Here is a 22,683-nt window from a genome sequence, read left to right as displayed (position 1 = left end):
ATATTCACAGTACATACAACATTTTACAAACCAGAACCATCACCATCCAATAAAAGAATTATTTGTACTAGAAGGAAGGGCCATAGCTCAGTGGTTCAAGGTACAATCCACAGCATCTCCAGGTAGGGCTAAGAAAGACTCCCTGTGTGAAATCCTGTTCTTAATAAATGCCAAAGAAACAGTAAAAGGGGAAAGCTACTTTTGTAGACAATTTCTTTAGAAAAATCAATAGTTCCGATGGTTTTAGTTTATCTGATAAATACATCTCTTTTTATGATGCCTTTTGGTCGCATCATAAAAGTTAGCCTTGGTACATTTGCCACACACTCACCCAGTGTTTGTAGTATGCTTTGGTTTCAGTTTGTTCCTTATATATTATATCAGACCTTCTCAACCAGTGTCTATTCAGTAGAAACTGTATTTATTCCATTACCTTCTTCCTAGATACAGGGAACATTATGATCCCTTATTAGCTAACCTACCCCGCACCTCTAACATACAGCTAGTATCGATTCCACAGAAGGAAAAAAGGAAGGACAAAAATGGAGGAGGGTAAAAAAAAGCATACAAAGCAAAACAAACAATTGGAAATAATGAAAATAATTAGAATTAATATATCACAGCAGCCTCTCCACTGCATGTTGTCAAGTGTTTACTTGGATGAGTAATGTTTCCCTAATATCAACCTGGAGAGCATCGAAACCATATATAGCTCCTGAAACTTGTCCCAGAGATGTCTTCACGGTTATCTGGGCTACCCAGACTCACAAAGCCCTAATTTCCAAAGCTGCATACTGTGGTATCCGTGCAACCTATTTCTTACGGTTTGGTATAGGTTTGCTCTTCCAGTAGTGTGGTATTATGCATTTGGCAACTGTGGGTGCTCTGAAAAGCCAGGCCTTCCTGTTCATTGTTATGCCCCAAGTTGCTGGAGTCCACCCAAATGTCAGTAGGACCTCCTCAGCTGTGAAGAAACAATTAAAAACAGTTAAACTCTTTATTTTTCTCAGTTTATTGGTCAATAACCAACCAGGCTTTTGCATATACATCAAACTAAACACAGAAACAAGAAAAATACAGGATGTTAACATACAGGAAAAGCAAAATAAGTGCAATCAAAAGAGTATAAGAACTGTTAACAACTGATTTGCTTACTAAAAAGTGTTAAATTAATTAAAAAAGCTCAATCACCTGTGTTATTATATGTCGAAATAAAAACCTTCCTCTTCCCTAGAGCTAGCTTAACAAATTTAACAGTGCAATATGTCACAAAATAATCTGTCCCAGCCAATAAAAATAAGATTTTGTTTAAAGGGGAATTGTCTCTAATACCAGCAGTAAAAGGGATCAAGGTACTGAATCCTCAAATCTAAATACAATGGGCATTCCAAAAGTAAATGAAGCAAATCCTCCACCTTCTAGTATCCAACTGGACAATGTTTATCTGACCTGAGTTGGGGACTATAGCACTCCTTAACCTCCATTAACTGCAGGATGTTTTAATCTGCATTTGGTTAAGTGCTTTCTAAAACCATATGGGCAGATAAAAGACAAATATGGAGGCAATTTCCTGGGAAGGGCTACAAAATCTTTATACAGCATAATGAAATGATGGAGGGGGGGAGAACAATTTAACAACATATGTACTCAATAAATTATTTTTACCCCAAGTGAATTAACAACTGGGCAGCTCCAAATTAAGTGTGTTAATCTATATCCCTATCAGTTATCCTTGGCACAAAAACATGCCTAGCATGCAAAAATGTGCTGGGATCTATGTCATTTTGAAGAAGACTAATTGGTCGTGGCTTCTTTCCCCCCCAAACTCTAGATATGAAATGCCTCCTCATACACATAGTTCTATGTGCAGTGTTGAGTAAATAATAAAAAGGGGACTTAATGAAATAAGTTACGGTTTTGGAATGGAAAGCTACTGTAAAAAAAAACAAACGCAAATTGTGTAATGGTGAAGGGTCAAAATAATTAGCTGCTTTGTCATGGATCAATATGTCCAACAATAAAGATTTTTTCCTTTTGAAAATGAGCAAAATTAGTTCTTCAGATTACTATATAGGCATGCAGCTCAGCAAGCTGAATCATGATTTTTAACTAACAGGTTCTATCTGTAAGATCAGTGTGCTCCAAGTTAACATTTTATTTCTTAAGTGCTTTCAGGAAATACATTTGGAAATCAGTGTCAGATTTCCTCTTGGTATTCCAATGGTGCCATTTTTTTAATAGAGTTTTAGAATTTGTGTTGTTATTGCATAAGCCAGCCTTTTTCAACATGGTACCCTCCAAATGTGTTGGACTAAAACTATCAGCACCAGAAAATTGTGCTGGTGCTAATGGGAAAGGTCAGGGATGATGGGAACTGTAGTCTAAAACATCTGGAAGGCACCAAGTTGTGGATGCTGACATATATTAGCTGTTGAGCTAGGGTGCAGTGCTGTTTACACTGAATAACTGCTAGTAGAGCCCATTTCCAATCACATGCCGGGCAGATCTGCATGTAACAATAAGCCTGAATTCTTTAGAATTCTCTCTTACTGGGAAAAAGTTGACATGCTGGTGCACACTGCTTGATCACTCCTGCCTGGATCTTCCTGCCAGTGGGATTAACCCAGGGACTTCCCATGGTTTGTTTATTGTGATATCCAAACCTGGAGCTCTGGCTTGTTGCTATCCATATAAGACAGAATCGTAAGCAAAGAACAAACCCTGGCTTATGACCCCGGCTTGTTAGGAGAGGAAAAACCTGGCTTTCTGGTTCAGACGTCATGCTGAATAAACCACGAATGGAGAGCCCCTGGCTTGTTTAGCCACTCCCACTGGCAGGAGGATCAAGCAAGAGCAATTGAGCAGTGTGGATCTATAGAATTCTGACTTATCATTATGTGCAAACCAGGCAAGAAATTCCCAGAAATGCAGGTTTAAAGAATGATATAAAGGAAAAATTCTAAACAATATGAAAAGTTGGTGATACAAAACTGTGTTTTTTGTCCACAGATGGAAAGGTTGAGGTGACAAAGGAAGGTGTAAAACTGTGCACCATGGGGCCTGGCAAGGTTTTTGGGGAACTTGCTATCCTTTACAACTGCACCCGGACAGCCACCGTCAAAAGTAAGGTTATTTTGGAGTTTTGAACTTGATGTAATGTTGGCAAATACTGATATTTGGTCTGGACAGGGCTTTGTTAGTTATCAGTGTCATGAAGTATTCATATTTTTAAAAGCACTAAACTTTCCAGCATTATCATTTTATCAGTCACATTTATTCCTTTCAAGCTAGTCTTGAATAGCGTATCACGGGCATGACATTCACATTTTGTATGCCAGCCGAATTGACTTTTTACAGAAAGTGGGTTAGAAATACGTCATTTTACAGCATCTGTTCTTTAGTAGTTCAGCCAGTAAACTTTTTTTCTTCCATCAGGAACCTCAAGAACGTCCGTAGTTGGTATCTATAGTAGGTGAGATAAAAGAGCTGGCAGAAAATGCAAGACAATGTGTTGCTGGAAGAAAGGGATAGCTTATTGTATCATTGTTCACTTTTATATGCACTTCATTTTCAGGTACCTAGGGCAAGCAAACTGAACAGAAACCATTAACATGTACAGCTAGCTGGTATTCTTATCCCTATTATTCCTCACACCATGTCCCTTCTCTTTCACCTTCTTTCCAAGATGTTGTTTTGTGTCTGATTTTTAACCGCGTCATTCTTTCCTCATTAAACTGGGGCAATGGTGAGGTCAGAACTATTGTTATCTTGAAAGGAGAAATTCTGGAGAGAGAAATAGGCAGTATTTATTAGTCATTTTTCCTTGTTTTTTTTCTCCCCACGGGTGTTTAAAACACATGGCAATTACGCATCTTCTTCTGTAGGCAATGGCTTTGTGCATAATGCTGTTTAGAATGCTAACAAGTGACTTCAGTGTAATTTCTCTTGCTCATTAATGCTTAAATAAGTGAATGGCAGTCATGATTGTAATTAGCTTTATATCCCTTCCAAAGCACACTGACAGGGGAGGTCACTAGTTAGCATTTCAAGGCGTTTCAGCTAGATCTAGATAAACACATTCAGTTCCTTGAAGTGCAGAGAGCTATTTAAGAAACATTATTGACTAATAAATTTAAATTATTACTATTGCCTGTGAAACTCTGATTGGAACATCTGTTTGTTCTTCTGTCTGCAAGATAATTCAGCTTACTTGTTGCAACTCTGGAAAGGCATATGTTAGGAGAACAAATGGTAATAGTATGAAAACAATGATAATGTTAAGCAATCAAGTTTAAAAACAGAAGCGGAATACTCTTGAAAAGTTTGTCAGGTCTCATGGAAGAGTCATTTCTCTTCCCAATGGTGCCTAGTCTTAATTTTCCATAGGAATTAGAAGTGTTATAAAAAGCTAGGCATTGGCATCATCGGTGCCTCTGCCCAATTTGGCAGAATCCCCCCTTTTTCCCCTGTGCCCCAGCTCACCCCATCCAGTAGGGTTCCCTAACCCTCTATGTAGCACTGGGGGGGGGGGGGCTGTAGAGGCAGTCATGGGAGAATAGTACAGAATAGCGTTTCAGCCAGCCCACTTGCATGCGCCTAATAAATCTGGATCCAAACCATTGCATTTATTTATTTAAAATTCCTTATATGCCATTGTTCATAAAATAGATCACAGTGGTTTATGAATTTAAAATACAACAATAAAAACAATATGTTAAAAACAGACCCCCATACACACACATACACACACACACACGAAAAACAGAACATCAAAATAGCCTTTAAAAAAATAGTGATTTTATTTATTTAAAATATTTTAAGTAAATGAAAATGACCTGGTTCACACATCACAACAGCCCACCATGGCTTAATTTACCTGCGGTAAATCATGTTGTGCTGGGTGCCCATTTTTGCATGGCATCCATGGGTGCCCAGCTCACTGTGGCTTGTGGTGTCACACGAACCCAGGTGGCAGGGTGTTTGAGGGTTAGACAACCTTGAAATAACCCTAAAATAATGCCTTGAGTTATTCCAGCATTATTTGGGTTATTACCAGGTAGGGGAAATTCATAGCCTCTAAGTAACTTAAAAACAATAACAAAACTATTAAGTTGTGTGTGGAGATGGGGATACTGAGTCAAAATAGAAAACAGTAAAAATTTTTAATGCTTAGTCAATAATATTTGTGTATTTTTTTACACTGAGCGATACAGCAGTGGAATTGACTAAGCATTAACAAAATGTTCCTGAATCCAGTCCCTAAAAGCTGTTGTAAGTTAAACAAGCCTGCTGGCTCCTGGCAAAACTGCTGTGTGGGACGGGATAACCTTTCTAGTATTTGTCATTTAAAAACATAAAGCTGGTGAATGACTACATGTGCAGCTAGCTATAGAGTGTGACAGAACGTGGAGCCTTTACTTCTTTTCAATAACATTCCTTTAAGGTCACAAATTGGTGCAGGTAAGAGGACGATGTCACAAATTAAATCACGTTAGATAATCTGTATGAAGAATGCAAAATACAGTGGTTTGGGCTGTAGGGAAAGATGACATCTCCACAACAAAACTGCAACTTTGGGGGTTTGGGCATGTTTGGGCAGGGTGCTTTGAATGAGAAATGACCGTGTACACATTATGCATTTTTGACATGCTGTTCAATTCTCCTGTTCAAGATGAAACGATCACAGATTACTTTTCTTCCCTATCCATCATGATTATTTGTTCTGGTATAGAAGTCTTTAATTCATTCAGCTCAAGTCATTAATAACATCTCATCAGGATGGCTTCTGAAAAATTATTTTGAGTTTCAGAGAGAGAAAATTCAGATAAACCATTTATTCTGTTCTAAAGAAAATATTTTAGGCTTGTATGTACGGGCAAATAAATAGTTAGTTTGTTTAGTTTTCCTTTTGTTCCTGCATCATTGAAGGATGGACTAAAAGCATCAGGTAAATGGGACAAATGGCTTTGGTTATAGTGAGATAAATACACAGTGTTATCCAACCCATTTTTTTCCAACCCATATACCCAGTTTTATACAACACAGGTTTTTCCAACCCAAATACCCAGTTTATCCATCTCATTTTTTTTCAACCCAAATATGCAGTTTTTCCCAACCCAATTTCCCAACCCAAATACCCAGTTTTATCCAACTGGCTCTTTGCAAGACCTCTAGAAATTCCTTCTTCCTCCTAGACATGGGAACCATTCTATTCAGTGTTCTAACCATCCTTAGCTGTCCTATTGAATATAGTGGTGGCTGGTGGCTCCGATGTCAGTGGGGCAGTGAATCCGCTATGGGTTTCAGCCAGAACTCTATAGGAGCTATTGAAGGTGTGAAAGCACCTTGGATAACTCCTTTAGAGTTCTTATTGATTCTGGCTGAAACCCAGAGTAGATTCACTTCCCCACTGATATTGGAGCCACCAGCCTTGCACTGACTGTGTACAAATTGGAAGAATCGAAGTCAAAAGAGTCTCTTTGAAAGTAGATGTAGAAAGCAAAGAAAACTGAGATGTGCAGGTAGGGAAGCAGTTTAGAGAGGGTAGGTAAGGGGCAGCAATTACTCCTAGTGTTTCTGACTACATGTCTTGGGAGAATCTCCAGCTTTGGCCTATTTGTTGGTTTTATTAATTGACTATTATTATAAACATGTAAAGTGGCCTACACACTAGATATGTATGACAAAGGAACAAATCCTTCAGCCTCCGCGCCCCACACCCCAATGGGTGGCTATTCATCCTGTGTTAATAATATTGCTATTACGTTTAGTGAGGCCAAAAGAATCACAACAGAGGAATTTAAAACACAGTATTGAATTTTAATCTTGAATTTTAAATGGTTAGACTGCCCTGTCTCTCCCCCTATGATCTATCTCCTACTGAAAACTGAAATAGTGTTCCTATGGGGAAGAGAAGCAAACTGTATCAATGGAGATAAGTCTAGATTTTGTATAGATAAGGTACATCATGCCTGTTGTGCATCGAAGAAGGAGGTCTGGAATCCTATGCATTTGAAATACTGGAGCTGGTAGAGGCAGTAGTTGGTAGAACAACTCACATTTTGGCCAGTAGTGGTACTGCTTGAACAATATTGTAATGACATTTAGAATGTGAGCAATCCAATTTTTTGCCCCAAAGGTATTCACTGACTGATGTTTGATTTTTAAAGGTCACTGCACCTAAGAAATTTTCTTTCTTTTGGCATCCTGCTCTTCAGAAAGCACAAGATATTGATGCTTCAGATCATCTCTGGCATGCCCGTACACTGCATTTGTAAATGTGTGTATTCATACCTGCAGCGTATGGCACCTATGTCTTGACTGGCTTTGCATACCTTCCCATTCTTGTCTTTGCAAATCAAAGGGTGGCCTATGATAATGTTGTTGTTCTCTTCGTATTTTTCCCCCTTTTCTAATAATCTGAATGTGAAAAAGCAAGTCTGCTTTCTAAACAAAAAAATAAAGAGTGCCTCTTGTAGGGTTCGATAGTTTCCTTTAGAGCCAGTTTTTACACTTGTCTTATCCGTTTGTTCACATTAAGCGATGGGTCACTGGTTCAAAACTCAGTATAAAGTAGGCTGCACATAAAAATATTATTACTGCAAAGTGTGCTCTGGCTGCTGAGAAATAAGATATTAATCCCTTTCTTGTTAATAACACACAGGTATTCTAGTTGAAAAAGCCCTGGTGTCATTACTCTAAATAATTTCCCTGCTGTCAAATCCAGCAAAAGAAAAAAATGGTTATGATGGATATAATTTACGGAATTGCCTATTTATCTCTATAAGTAGTCACACGCGTCCCCCACAAAACCGTAATTGCTGTGCATACTACAGTGAAACAAGTGGAACCTACAATAAAATGTTGCAGTATCGTCTGCTCTTGTTCAGTGTTCCAGCCAGCTAGCCATGTTCTCTTTCAGATTACTCAATTCCATCCCTCCTCCCCTCTGGTTTTCCTCTCCTGCCCCAACACATAATCAGCCATGGCAAATGAGCATTGTCAGTGCTCATCAGGCTTTTTGCCAGAGGGTGGTGGGTTACCCCCATTGGTTTTTTTTTAAAAAATGTACTTATGCAAACCTCAGGGTTTGCCCATGTCTGCTGATACTTCCCTCTTGCATGTGTGTGGTGCTGTTTTGGCTACATAACGATTGGCACTTACCCCCAGACATCACTAATATAGGAATGATGGTGGACTCACTGCACCTCCATTCTTCCTTTACTTACTTTTACTCTTCCTTTTCTTCCTTTGTAATATCCTAGAGAAGGATTTTTCTTTTTCAATTTATCCCTCATTTTTGAGCCTTTGTCTAGCAAACGCGGTCAAACTATATAACTACATATATATAGTTAAGAGTTACTTTTTTATACATTATTTTTATTACCAGGGGTTTGAAAAGGATGGCTGGGCCTGGTAGCCAAGCATTAATTTCTACTACCCAGCAGCAAAGTCTATTTTCACAGTGATAGTGCAACAATACATTTATCAACACAGATATTGTGATGAAGTTAAAAAAAAACACAAACTGCAATCCTATACACCTGCCTGAGAGCAGGCATAATTTTACTCAGTGGGGTTTAATTCTGAGGAGACATGTGCAAGATTCCACTGCCACTGACTTTATATCAGTTGATGAATTCATGAAATTTCTTTTTACGTTTAATGGGAAAGTCATTCCACAGGTTTTGGCGGTTTTTTCCCCTCAGAGTTATAGAACTTTCTCTGACTACGTGAATATGTATGTTGCATATGATTTCAAATAGTAAACAATATTTAATGTTGTCTTCTGGTACAAACTTAAAATGTGGGAAATGTGGATTTTGGCTACTAAGAGTGCAATCCTAGGCATGTTTAGACAGAAAAAAGACCCAGAACACTCAGCGATTCCCATCCAGCATGGCTGGCTGGGAAATGCTGGGAGTTGTAGGATTTTTTTCTGTCTAAACATGCTTAGGATTGCACCCTAAGAGGCCAATTGTAATTATCTATATAAGTATTTTACTAGAAAACCAAAGAAAGAATGTGGCATTTTAAAGACTCAACTTTTTTTGTGGCACAAATACAGTCCTTTGCATACTTTCCTGGGAGTATGCTTCGTTGAACTAGGTGGTGCTTACTTTGGAATGTATTGGTTTGGCTTGTAAAAAAACAGAAAACAGATTCTCTCCCTCCGCCCCCCCAACTGATGGGATTTTTTCTTCAGCTAGCAGTCTAAGTACTAACACTTTTTAAAGAAGATTATTTGCATTTCTAGTTAAAGGCTAAAAGATGCATCTCAGCCGGCTGAAGACCAGCCTTTGTTAATGCTCTTTCTCAGTTACTGCTAGGATTCACAGACCAAAAGAGGGAATCAAGCTGCACCTTCCATTTCCCCAGACTAGTTTTTAATTTGGGTTCTGTAGTTGATTAGCATATGTAAGATAACTAAACAAGCATTCGCCTACAGAGAGAACTCTTATCTCTACAACTTTTGAATTTGAGATTATCTATTATAAACAGTTGTAAAACTTGAACGCCTTGTTATGACCTCATTCACTTGCCAGAAAAGGGACTTTATTCATTAATCATAATTAACCTGGGAGTGGCTTGTCAAAGCCTGTGAATTATCATTTTTAATTAAATAGTACAGTAATTCAGAATAACTGACAACAAATTTGTACAACAGGTGGCTGGTCATGCAAACATTAATAAAAGTTTCCAATTTCGTATGCATTTCTTATGTTTTCTTGGGCCATTGTGGGCAGGTGGGGTGACAAGACGTAGGGGCCTCTGATTGGTGCACCCCAGTGGCACCACCATGCAGGGAGGGGCAGGCTGAGCTGCCTTAAACTCAGCTCCCCCCCCCCAATCTCAGCTGTCTGGCTTGATGCAGCTAGAGAGAACTACAGCTCCGCCGACAAACAACGAAGGACACCTGCCTGCTGAAGACCGGCTTCGTCGTAGTTCCAGCCACTTGAACTCCGCGTGCTATCAGCGCGCCCAAAGCCTCACTGCCACGCCGGCGCTCACCGTTGGCTCGGCGCACCTGCTGCAGCTCTGGGTTTGCCAGCGCTGGCGGGGGGGCGCACGTTGGTTTACTCCCATGCGAGGGCCCCAGCGGTTGCCGTGTCAGCACACCCACCCCCTCCTTCTCCTCGCTCCCGAGGGCTCGGAGTGCCTGCCGCGGCTCCAGCTTTGCCGGCAGCCACGGCGGAGGCACACGTACTCGGCCCCCTCCACAGCCGGCGCTTGTCGCGCTGGCAGGGGTGCCGGCGGCTGCGCCAGCAGCGCACACCCAGGGGCGGCGCCTGTTGCCCCTGCGCCTCGTGCGCGGCCCTCGAGGCTTGCCCTCGCTCCCCCCTTTCTCACCTCCTCGGGTGGTTGTGTGCAGACATCGCCCCCTCGGCTGGTGCTTGCAGCCCGACGGGAGTGCCGGCGGCTGAGCGGGCGTGCACCCGGGCGCGGCGCCTCCTGGTGCGCTCCCCTGTTGGGGCGCCCGCGCTCCCAGAGGCTGCGCACCCGCTCCGCCGCAGCCCCGGGGTTGCCGACGTTCGCGGCGGGGGCGCCGCTTCCTCGGCTGGCGCTTGCCGCCACGTGGGAGCGCTGGCGGCTGTGCCGGCATGCGCCTGAGCGCAGCGCCTTCTTGTGCGCTCCCCTGCTGGGGCGCCTGTGCTCCCCGGTGGCCAAGCGCCTGCTCCGCCGCGGCCCCGGGGTTGCCGGCGCTCGCAGCGGAGGTCCGTGTGCGCGGGCGCCGCCTAGTCAGCCGACGCTTACCACCTGACGGGGGCACCGGCAGTTGTCCTGGCGCACGCCTGGGCATGACGCTTCCTTGTGCGCTCCCCTACTGGGGCGTCCGCCCTCCCGGCGGCTGAGCTCCTGCCCCCCCTTCTTGCCTCTTCAGGCGGTTGCTGCGCGCCTTCGCTGCTGCGGCCCCGGGGGCGCAGGGCACGTGTGCGCGTGTGCTGCCCCTCGGCCAGCGCTTGCCGCCCCGGCGAGAGCGTTGGTGACTTTGCCTGCGCGCACCCGGGTGCGATGCAGGTCGGTTTGCTCCCCTGCCGGGACAGCGGCTGAGCGCCTGCCCACCCCCTTCTTTTTCTGGTGTGCGCTCAGGCATGGTGCTGGTGGCTGCATGCAGTTACCAGCTTTGAGGGGTGCCGGTGCTTGCGGCGGCGACATGCCGCCCCCCCCCACTTCTTTCCTCTGGCGGTCGCATGAGCCTGGGCACCAAGCAAACCAGCGCCGGCTCTTACTGCCTCCTGTGAGCGTGGGGCGCTCGCGGCGGCAGCACGTGCATCCCCCCAAAGAACACAAACAAAACACACGAAAATAAACAAAACAAAAACAAAACATAAATAACCACCTGGGGGCGCCGCGCTCAGGAGCGGCTCCTGTGGCCACGGGCCCTTGCTGCGCCTCGTGGGCACCGAGCTTGCAGCGGGCGGCAACTGCGCCCTCTTCAAAGCCACTGCGTGGTAGTAGCTAGAGTGTTGGACTGGGACTTGAGACACCCAGGTTCTAGTCTCCTTTCCAGGGGCATCATTTAAGGCTGGAGCCCCTGCTGGGCAGGCAGAAGGTCCCATGTCCAGTCCCTGGCATTTCCTGGTAGGGCTAGAAAACCCCTATCTGAACCCCTGCAGAGCAGTTGGGGGGGCCACAGGTTCTCCACCCCTGCCCTATAAGCTAATAAGCTTAATGGCTAGACACACGGTGTCTTAAATGTGAATCTTTACATAGACTACGGCGAAAATAAGGGCAACGCAAATAGCGTTGCCCTTATTTTCGCCATAGTCTACGTAATCTTTACGTAGACTACAGCGACCAAATAAGGAACGGGAATGGCGGCTCCCTATGGGGGCCGCCATTAGCCGTACGCGCTTTTTTTTTTTAAGTCACCCGTGATAGGCTACATGACAATTTACGTAGCCTATCACGGCTGACTTTGCAAATCTAGCCATGATAGGCTACATTAATCGTCATGTAGCCTATCATGGGGGCGTTTTTTTTTTATTTATTTTTATTGGAATGGCAGCGGCGGCGGCAGCCGGTCGAAAGATCGGCTGCCGCCCCCGCCCCTGACGAAGACCCGACGAACCACCGCCGGGACCCGCCGCCAGGAGGGACATTCGGGAGAGGTAAGTCCCGTCCCGGGGGGGGGTGCGGGGGGCGGGGGGGCGGAGAATTTCTCCCCAAAACTTGTTCGGGGGGCCGAACACGTTGGCGCTCAGCCCCCCGAAGTTTTGGGGAGAAATTCTCCGCCAACCCTAGTTCAGTGCACTTGGACGCCATTGAGGCCTCCACCTCGCCTTCGCAGGTTCACCATGGCGGCACTCCACCACTGCAGGCAGTCCACCTTCCTGCGGCATCTCTGTCAGCAGTAATCCAAGCAACGTCCTCCTCCTTGGAGTTTCGCCTAGGCGACACACCACAGCTTGAGGCGGTCTGCCCTCATGGGGCATCTCCGTCAGGAGTACTGCAAGTGGCATCTCCTCCCTTGCTCCCGGGGACCCGGACACGGCTGCCCTGGATATGGGTGAGATAACTGCACCTCACCCCAGTTGTCCAGACGGGTGACCTTCAGGGCCGTGGGGTTGCCGCCTTAGCTTACCTTAGCTTAGCTTAGCTTATCTATACGACACCCGGGCCGCCTGCAGCTCCGTCAACCACACCCCAGTAACCCCAGCCGCTTAACGCAGCAGCTTACAGGGTGTGCTGGATTAATTTAGGATCCCTCGCCTTCCCCCGCCCATTTTGGACATCCATGTAAGGGGCATATCAGATCCCTACGCTAATCTGGCGAGTTGTATTGTCACCAGGGCTACTCCTTCTCGTAATGCCTTTCACCCGAGGAGGTGTGCGAATGGCTTGTTGAGGCCTCTCGCAGGAGGGCCGCCATTGCCCTTCTCTGCGTAAGGACCTGTTTGACCAGGACCTTTCACTCCGATTTTGACTCCTTCCAGCTGGGGTCGGCAACAGATCTGGCAGTGGCCACATTCTCCAGGTGGTCTCCCGCACTGGCCCTCGGCCTCTGGCGGGTCCGCTGCTTCAGCACTGCTATCTGTGCCAGGAATAAAGCCCCAAGGGCACATACTCCCAGGACACGTGCAGTGTCCGTCCTGAGTGCTCCCTTGTAGCAGTCAGCACTCATGCACCTCTTGCCCAATGCCCGGGGATGGTAGGGTCCCCTTGGAAAAGCCGAGGCAGTAGGAAGCTCTGGATGGCCCATGCCTAGTTAGAACGTGTCTTGACTTAGAACACAGTTTTTATGCTAGGTTCTAGAGACCCCCCTTTTTTCTCTAGGTCAACATAGGCCATCCCTACCTCGTAAGCAACATTTCTCCTCACCAGGCGTCGACAGGTCCAGGAGAGGTTAACAAGGCAGTACTGGCGGAAGGGTTTTAGCCCCCCCTTTTTTCCAAACCCCGTTATCTACTCTAGGGATCTCCCCTTTTCGAAGTGGTGCCCAGGAAATCCTCTAGGGAGTTTATCCTGATTCGTAACCTCTCTTCCCGGAAGGCCAGTCAGTTAATCACGAGATCCCTGATCATCTCTGCTCAGTGCGACACACCTCTTCGATGAGGCAGCTGTCTTGGTCTGGGATCCTGGCCACGTGTCCCTGAGGGGCATGTGCTACATGGAGTCCAAAGACGGTGGTCAAAGTTCTGACCTAATGCAAGTATTGCCCCCCTTTCCTGTTACCTCGGTGTCCCTTAGCTCACAAAAGGCTGAGGGCCAGTCTCCCACATCAACATTCGGTGAAGCCAATCCAATACCCTTAGGGTTATTCTCGCCTCCGTCTGGACAACTTTCAGGTCCTTTAGGCACAGTGCCAAGCAGTTATACATCAGGCAAGGCTTCAACTTAGTAGTGCTTTAATGGCACCTCCTTCTGGAAGCATGAGCCTCTCCTCAAAGCCGGACTGCGGATTCACATGTTCCGCTGCTACCTCCAAGGGGTTTCAGATTCTTAGGGCAGGTCCGATCGTGCTGTGGGTAGTGGCCTGTAGAGTGGAGGCTGCTGCCGCTGCCAAGCACATTTTGGGATAGCCTTATAGCCAAGTCAGTAACCCCCCCCCCCTTCGGTATGACAACATGACCACGTTATTCATTCTCCGTCCTCCTGAAATTGGAGGGTCATGTCATGTGTCAGTGTGTTCATGCTCCAGAGTCAGTGTTACAACATCAGGTTCTGGGTCCACTATGTGCCGGGTTAGGCAAACCCAATTGTCGATGCCTTGTCATGAAATTAGGTCAATGTCTTCCGGGCCTTAGCCCCGTGGGTGCTCCATTCCCAGATCCCATCCTTGCAGTACTATGGGAGACCGGGAGACTGAAGCCAGGCATGTCAGTCTGCATTCCATGGCTCTCCGTACAGGAGCCGCCTGCGTCAGAGCAGGTAGGGTGTGCTGCGCATTAGGCAAAGCTTCAGCGTTAGGATTCATGACCCTTATCTGTAGATCAGTGGCCGCATTTCGCGCCTCCTTAAGGAACAACAGACTATTTGGGACCATAAGTCGCAAGCTGGCCATTTAGCCTTCCGGCCACAACGGTGGGATTCACTGACTCCATGTCAGATTTTAGGGTTTGGCGTGCAATATAGTGTTGGGCACAGATGTTGCCTGCCTTAGTAAATTAGCCACCCTCTCTCTCCGGATACCCCTTTTGGGCTCTGGGGGTAATGGCCCTCCATTTCAGCTTTCCAGTAAGACGTTTCCCTGTCCCACGTAGCAGCCTTAACGGCCTTCAAACCCCCCCTCCTTAGGAATTCAGTGTTGCTCTGGGCTCCCAAGGCCGACTGGTCCCGGAGGGCCTCTATATGCTTCAAGGTACAGGTCTGGCCCAATGTAACCCATTTACGTATTTGGTGATCTAACTGATTGTTATGGCAAGGGCACAGCAGTGGCCCATGGCCAAACGCAAGTCAATCGGTTAGGCCCCATCGGCACCTTATGGGTTTTATGGAATGCCACGAGTCTGAGGAGGGGCCTCCGTTTTATCACTTCAACAGCTTACTGTTGACTTAAGGGCAATTTGGGCAGTTTCTACATTAGCTTTACCCCGCTAGGCCTAGATAATTTGCAGTTCAGAGCCCACTGTTGTTTCATCGAAGCAGTCTCCATGGTAGCCGCTGGAGGTTTCTCTCTCAGGCACGTTAGGACATTCGAAAATGGGGCTTCACAGCGTTCCGGCCTGTGTTCGCGAGTCGTCTGCTTCTTCCTGACACAATTCTCGCTTTGCTTGCCTAATGTGCTTATTCCTTAGACCAGCAGACTCGTCGTACGCCGGTACGGGTGCTCTTACATGGGCACGTTATGATGTCTGGAGCTGCACGAAGGGCTTGTATGTCGTCTTCAGACGTCAGCTTCTGTCACCCCGTCTCATTAGGATCCAGTGGCTTCACAGACGTGGCAGGCGGTGGGAGTCCCCTCCTCACTGTTTTCCACCAAAGTTTGTCAGTCTTCCTCTGCAGGTCCAGGTGCTGCACATTGAGAGGAATGACGTCGGCTGTAAGCCAGGCGAGGACCTGATCGAACAGGCCTTGGTTGAGATGCAGGTGGTCCGGCATACCTGGCCGGAAGTAGCTATTGCAGCCCTCACTGCTCCCATGGATCAATGGGAAGGACTGGAATGACGTTGCCAGTGGCAGGGCACGTCCGAAAGTGCACAGAGAAATGGCTTATGGCCATGTGAATGAGGTGATGGATGCACCACCCGCCAGGGAATTCTGTGGACTTGGAGGGAGCATTACAGGTAGGACGGTGTCCGCCTGTCTCATTTAGTGAATAACATATTTCTGTCTGATCTGCAAAGGGGCCTGTGGGAAGTTCTTCTGCGCAGGTGGGGGGAGTTTCACAAGCTCTAGGCTTGTGACTCCTGTGGCGGCTAGGATGGGCAAAAACAGGAAAGTAGGGATGGTGTGCATGCAGAGGCACCTTATGGTGACAGGTGACACCTGAGGCCCCCTGAACGGGTTGTGCGGCTCGGCGGGGGGATAAGGGTTGCCTGGGAGACCAACCCTACTCACCCACCCAGGTGTTTCGCGGCACCGGGTTGGGGGTGACACCGGAAGGTCTACCTCCCCCAGAAGGGGCAGTCCGGAGGGATGGCGAGATCACCGCCACCCCTCAGGCTGGGTGTGTTTTCACCCAAGAAGTGCCAGCTAGCCGCTGACACAGTTAGATGCCCGTCCTAGTTACCCCTTTGCAGCTATTTCAATAAATGTGGCCCAGTTTTCAACCCAAGCTTGTTGTCTGCGTCTTCTTTAACCCATCTCCGCTCTCAATAATAAAAGTTTCCAATTTCGTATGTATTTCTTATGTTTTCTTGTTTTCTACTTTTTTTTTATTTCTCCATAACCATACATTACTGGTGTTCATTGTGCATAGACCCATATTTTAGTAATCAGTCTTTAATAGGTGGAATCTTTGGTTATCTCCAGTATTTGGTGTAGACAAATCTCACTGCTGTGACAAGCATTTGTATATAATTATCTAAACAATTCAGAAGAAACAACAATACAGCTAGTTGTATAGAATATCTTAATTTAGTTTTCATAACTTTCATCTTCCCCAGTTTTTTGGGTGTGGAGGCATCTAAACTGACTCGTAGACTTAACTGTAGCCATGAAGACATTGCCCAGTGCTTGTGGAAGCAATGTTTCTTCTTCCTCCCATGGACAGAAGACAAAACTAACTAGAAAGTTAGGCATAAAAGTTTTCACTGTTTCTTCACTCATCAGTTATCCTGCACCACTTACTCCTTTTCTGGGCCTTTTAAGCACATGAAGGAGATGTTTTGTGGTGGTTAACAGAAAGGTCTGCACAGGCTGGCAGACAGTTTAGGTTTGAGGGATTTAAGAACGTAAAAAGACTTGTGCTGGATCAGACCAAAGGCATATGTAGTCAAGCATTTTGTTCACACAGTGGCCAACGACATGCCTATGGGAAACATGACATGAATACGACAGCATGACATGAATTCGATAGCATCCTCCCACTCATGTTTCCCAGCAACTGGTGTACAGAAGCATTCTGTTCCTGATAGTTAATATGTAGCCATCATAACCAGGAAGGAACTCCCTCCACCCCTGAAGTATCTGTAGTGCTCTTGATGTTTCAACAACTACATTCTACCTCCCCCTTTCTTCCGTAATAGCTGCTGCCCCTATCAGGGCCTTCCATATACATGCTGTCATTTTAAGGTGCATATGTACGCAGTGAAATTAAAACAGAGGTGGAAATGGTTAGCAGCAACAGTGCCATAGCCACATAAGAACATTGTTGTTGTTGTTGTTCAGTCGTTCAGTCGTGTCCGACTCTTCGTGACCCCATGGACCATAGCACGCCAGGCCTTCCTGTCCTGCGCTCTCTCCCGGAGCGTGCTCACATTCATATTCATTGCATCCGTGATGCTATCTAGCCATCTCATCCTCTGCCGTCCCCTTCTCCTTTTGCCTTCAGTCTTTCCCAGCATCAGGGTCTTTTCCAGGGAGTTTTCTCTTCGCATTAGGTGGCCAAAATAGTGGAGCTTCAGCTTCAGTATCTGTCCTTCCAATGAGCAGTCAGGGTTGATTTCCTTTAGGATGGACTGATTTGACCTCCTTGCAGTCCAGGGGACTCGTAAGAGTCTTCTCCATAGGAAGCTGCTTTTTACTGTGTCAGACCTTTGGTCCTTCTAGCTTAGCATTGTCAACACTGACTGGCAGCGGCTCTCCAGAATTTCTGGCAAGAGTTTTTCCTGCCCTATCTGGATATACTAGGGATTGTATCTGGGCCCTTTTGCATGCAAAGCATGTGCTGTACCACTGAGCCATGGCCCCCTCTCTGGAAGGTTCAGGACACCTTCAGATAGTAACATGGTTGCCTCAGCAGGCAGCTGCACACCTTTGTGGTTTGCAGACATGTCAGCTCAGACATGTAAACTAATTAGATTCAGCATCGGAATTAACCAAAGCTACAGGCTCAGGTTAAAAGCTGCTTTCTTTCTACTTGTATGAGCTTTACAAAATGGCAAATAATTTTTTTCCTTCTCCTGCTCCTTAAAAAGGGCAGATTAAAAAAGAAAGTTCAACAACATAAGACTATTATGAAAAGATTAAGTTGGATATGAATGGTGCAGAGAAGAGAAAACAGAAACGAAGGCAGATGATTTAACTTTTAATTTTTGCATGCAAGAGGCATGAGATTTTGTGATTGAAATGGTTCCAAATAATTATTGAAAAGAGCATGTATTCCATAGTCTCAGCATAGAAAACAATTAAATTATAAATGTGACCATTCGCTGTGGTTCTAATAAATTAGCATGACTGCACTATCATACTTACTTTTCACCACTATAGAGAAAGTTGATAAATTAAACTACCTTGCTAATTGGAAACCTACGCCTGGTCTAATAGCAAACTCTGCTGGAGGTGGGGATAAGCATCTCTTGTCCCAGCAAGACTCTAAAATTTATTGCTGGGTAGACAATCTATAGGGGAAATCAAACAAAATACTCAGTTAATCAAAAAGGAATGCTAGAGAAATGTCTGTAAGGTGCACAATTTAAATAGATGTAGTATTTGACTTGAGGAAGTGCAAAAGGGGCTCCAGTGGGAACCCCACTGGCACTTTTCCAGTTGTCTTTTAAGTTCCTGCCTTCCTCTGAAGCAAGCCTGAAAAGTGAAAATTTAAGATTGGGAAAGGTAGAATGCTGCCTGGGATGTGGACATACTGGAAAAGGGACAGAGAAGCATTGTAGGGTCTGAACCTGTCCTACCTAGCCCAGGAGTGGAAGAGCTGAGAGACAACCTTGAAAGGAGATCCTGAAGAAAGGAGAACATAAGAACATAAGAAGAACCATGCTGGGTCAGACCAAGAGTCCATCTAGTCCAGCATTTGACACCAGGTGTTAACCAGAAGCAGGACATGAGCACAAGAGCATCCTCCCACCCATGTTCCCCAGCAACTGGTGTAGATAGGCATACTGCCTATGGAGCAAGATGATGTCAATGGCATTCAGGAAGGCTCCCAGTTAGAACCTAGGAGGATCAGGAAAAGCGTTTCTGTCTTCCAACCTCTGATGACTGTCTCTCAAAGAGATCACCCGAAGAAAGCTTTCAACACAGGCAGAGAAGATGGCAAGTGCCATTGCCTTTCAACCTCACCTTCACTTCTTATCTGTTGCCTTAGTGTCCCTGTGCCCACTCTGCTGGTGAACGCCTACTCCAGTTTGTCAGAATTTTCTGAAACTAGGTATATACTCACAATACTCAGAGAAAGAAAATTAGCAAATTCTTCCTAAATGTTTTCACAGTGATGCTAAAGAGAAAGGTTCCATATATTGAAAAGAACTTGGGATTGTGGGGCAGGGATGTATCTCTGGAACTCCTGTTTAGAGTTCCTCCTTTCCCACCTTTCCCACTAACATCCAGTAGAATACACAACACATGGCAATATGTCGTACACTGCGTTAAATACAAGATGAGGACAGAAAGCAACACAAAGTGATAGTAGTTCAGAGTCTCTCGTAACATCTAGTTGGCCCTAAGCCAACAGATTCCAGAGGACTCTAAAAGCTGTGCTTGCTGGGTTCTTGTTTGTAGGCTTGTGGTACAACATGTAGGATTGTAGCATGATTCGGACTATCTAAAGAGTGAGTTAATGGTAGTGATTTAAGAGCATGATTCTGCACATTGGGGTATGTTGCAAATACAGTCCCTTTACCCCCACCTCTTTGTGCCTCCTCAGAAGTAGCAGGAGAAGAGTGTCATGGAATGAGGGTGGAATCTGACTGCCAAAACAGATACTACTGTAAAGACATAGCTAGCAGCTATGACTTTTTAAATTTTTTTTTACTCTAGAGTAGGTGCAGGGCCCCTGATCTGAATCAGAACTCAAGCATGAGAGGTAGCGGGCTTTATCCCTCCCCCTGCTATGGGCCCAATCCAGATCAGGAGCCCCACGCCTGCAACTTCTGTTGGAAAATAGTAATCCATAAAGCATATGTCTTTTTTTCTTTTTTGGCTCTTAGTGACAGGTAGAAGAGAGGTCTGTTGAAAAGGACAGTGAGGAAGTTAGTGAGAGATTAGAGAGAGGGCAGAGAAGGGTTAGGTAAAACCCTTATCGTTTAATCTGTATCAAAAAACTACTTGTTCTCTTTGCTATGTTGCTTAAATAAATGTAGTTACTCATTTAAAAGCCTGATGTGTTCTGGTCTGAGTGGATTCTAGCATGTTATTCCATCTTGACTTATAGGGTCAAGTGTATTTAAGGAGAGAGCTGTTGCTCTCTGTAACTCAGGTTATTTTGGATAAACTTATGTGGAAGCTGGACTGAGTGGAGAGGCTGGGCAATTTACCTAGTGATCTCCACAGGCCAAGGCCTCGTGCAGGACCCTGAGATGTCACCGCCTCCTCCTGCTCCTCTGGAGCCAGTCCCTGATGCAGCGAGATGCCTGTTCTTGAGGTTCTCAGTAGGGATGGACAAAAGTCCCTTACCTGGTCCCACAGCTTGCTTCGCGGTGGGGGGGAGGCGCTCCGTTTCTCCCCCCGAAATTCTTGGCGGGTGGGGAGGCGCCCCGTCCCTCCCCACCAAAATTCTGGCCGGGGGGGGAGGCTCCCCATCCCTCCCCGCTGAAATTCTGGCTGGGGGGGAGTGCCCCGCCTCTCCGGCCGCGAAAGTTCTTCTGCCGGGAAGGTAAAAAAAAAAGTGAAAGGCTACGTAAAGATTTACGTAGCCTATCACGGCTAGATTTTCAAAAAACACCGTGATAGTCTACGTAAATGTTTACGTAGCCTATCACGGCTGACTTTGAAAAAAAAAAAAAAAAGCGCGTACGCAAATGGCGGCACCCATGGGCGCCGCCATTTCCATTCCTCATTTTGGCACGGGTAGTCTACGTAAACATTTACATAGACTACGGCGAAAATAAGGATTTACGTAGACTACAGCTATTTGCGTTGCCCTTATTTTCGCCATAGTCTACGTAAATGTTTACGTAGACTACCCGTGCCAAAATAAGGAATGCAAATGGCGGCGCCCATGGGCGCCGCCATTTGCGTACGCGCTTTTCCCCCCCCCAAAGTCAGCCGTGATAGGCTATGTAAACATTTACGTAGCCTATCACGGTGTTTTTTGAAAATCTAGCCGTGATAGGCTACGTAAATCTTTACGTAGCTTATCACATTTTTTTTTATTATTATTTGGAAATGGCAGCGGCAGCCAGTCGGAAGACCGGCCGCTGCCGCTGCACCGCCGCCGCACCGCCGCCGGGACCCACCGCCGCAAGGGACATTTGCACGAGGTAAGTCCCATCCCGAGGGGGGGCGGGGGGTGTCAGAGAATTTCTCCACCAATTTCGGGGGGCCGAATGCGTTGGCATTCGGCCTCCCGGAGATTCGTGGAGAAATTCTCCGACATCCCTAGTTCTCAGTCCTGCCACCGCTAGCGCTGTAAAACATTAGCTCCTGCCTCCATCTCAGAGACCCCTGCTGCTGCCATTGCTTGGTGAAGTGCCAAGCACAACCTCTCTTTTTTCGTGAACCAAGGCAAATGCACACTTGAGTGACAAACAGCCTCATTTTCCTTCTGCTGCTCTTCTGTTGCGCTCCAAACATAACTTCCCCCTTCTGACACACTCAGGCTACAGCCAGGCACATCTTCCTGCTTGTGCTCTGTACAGAGTATGAAAAAAGGACCAGAGAAGTCACATTCAGGTAGACACTGAAGTTTCTCACCCAGAGGAGATGGCTCCTCCTTTACTAAACTCCACCTCTCCTTCCTATTTTCCCTTTAACCCACGAAGGACCGTTAACAGTCCACATTCTGTTTTGAACTAGGCCTAACCTCCCACTCCTGTCCCAATGCAAATGCACAGTCCAGCTGCAAGCAGCCATGTTTTTCTGCTGCTCCTCCGTTGAAGCATCAGGCTCAATCTCTCCTTCCCCACCAAAGCAAATGTATGCACTGGGTTGCAAAGAGCCTCCTGGCATGCCTGGCCCACTAGCAATAGGGGATTCTAACTTTCTAGCAATAGGGGATTCTAACTTTCCAGAGAAAAATAGCTGCTTTTTGTTGGTGACTAGGTGAGTGCCTTTATGAAGGCTGCATATAATAGTTGATCTGCATTTCAGCACAGTCCCATGTAAGGGCAACAACAGAGTCTTTTAAGAGTAGGAACCTTTAGGTTGCTCTCCTTTAGCAGAAGATATGGCTTTTCGTATTTTCTGTCTCTAGCACCTGGTGAGCATTAGTTCAACTTAAACCTGCTCTGCTTTACAAAAATCTAGCTATGCTCTTCATATATAGCAAACAGTGAAATCAAACAAGAGCCAGTGTAGTGTAGCGGTTAGAGTCTTGAGCTGGGACTGGGAAGACATGGGTTCAAGTCCCAACTTGGCCATGAAGCTCACTGAGTGACTTTGGGCCAGTCGCTCACTCTCAGCCTAACCTACCTCACAGGGTTGTTGTGAGGATGAAATGGAGAGGAGCAGGGTCACATTTACTGCCTTGGGTGCCTTGAAGGAAAAGGCAGTATATAAATGTAAGAAATAAATCAAATAAATCTCAGTAGATTTTAAATATACATTTCTCACTGAAATATTTATCTCTGGCTGTGTACAGCTCAGACTATTGTTGATCACAAAGCTTATATGTTAGAACATCTTACTCTTCTTGCCATTTAAAATTTCTCTTCTCAAAAGGTTGAGTTATGTCTCTGTCATAAT

The 22,683-nt window shown here is 45.9% G+C and overlaps 1 protein-coding gene across 1 annotated transcript in view; it reads left to right on the top strand.

Moving 5' to 3' along the window:
- The window catches only part of PRKG1 (protein kinase cGMP-dependent 1), a 988,282-nt gene that overhangs the window by 339,708 nt on the left and 625,891 nt on the right, over nucleotides 1–22,683 (top strand). The window contains exon 3 of the mRNA XM_084845722.1: nucleotides 3,010–3,123. Coding sequence (XP_084701848.1) covers nucleotides 3,010–3,123 — 114 coding nt within the window. The remainder of the gene's footprint in view (nucleotides 1–3,009; nucleotides 3,124–22,683) is intronic.

The sequence above is a fragment of the Heloderma suspectum genome, chromosome 3 (genome assembly GCF_057233095.1).
Source record: "Heloderma suspectum isolate Gila_16-S chromosome 3, 16-S_ref, whole genome shotgun sequence".
NCBI classification, from domain to species: Eukaryota; Metazoa; Chordata; class Lepidosauria; order Squamata; family Helodermatidae; genus Heloderma; species Heloderma suspectum.
This window is presented reverse-complemented; position numbering and strand designations above follow the sequence as displayed.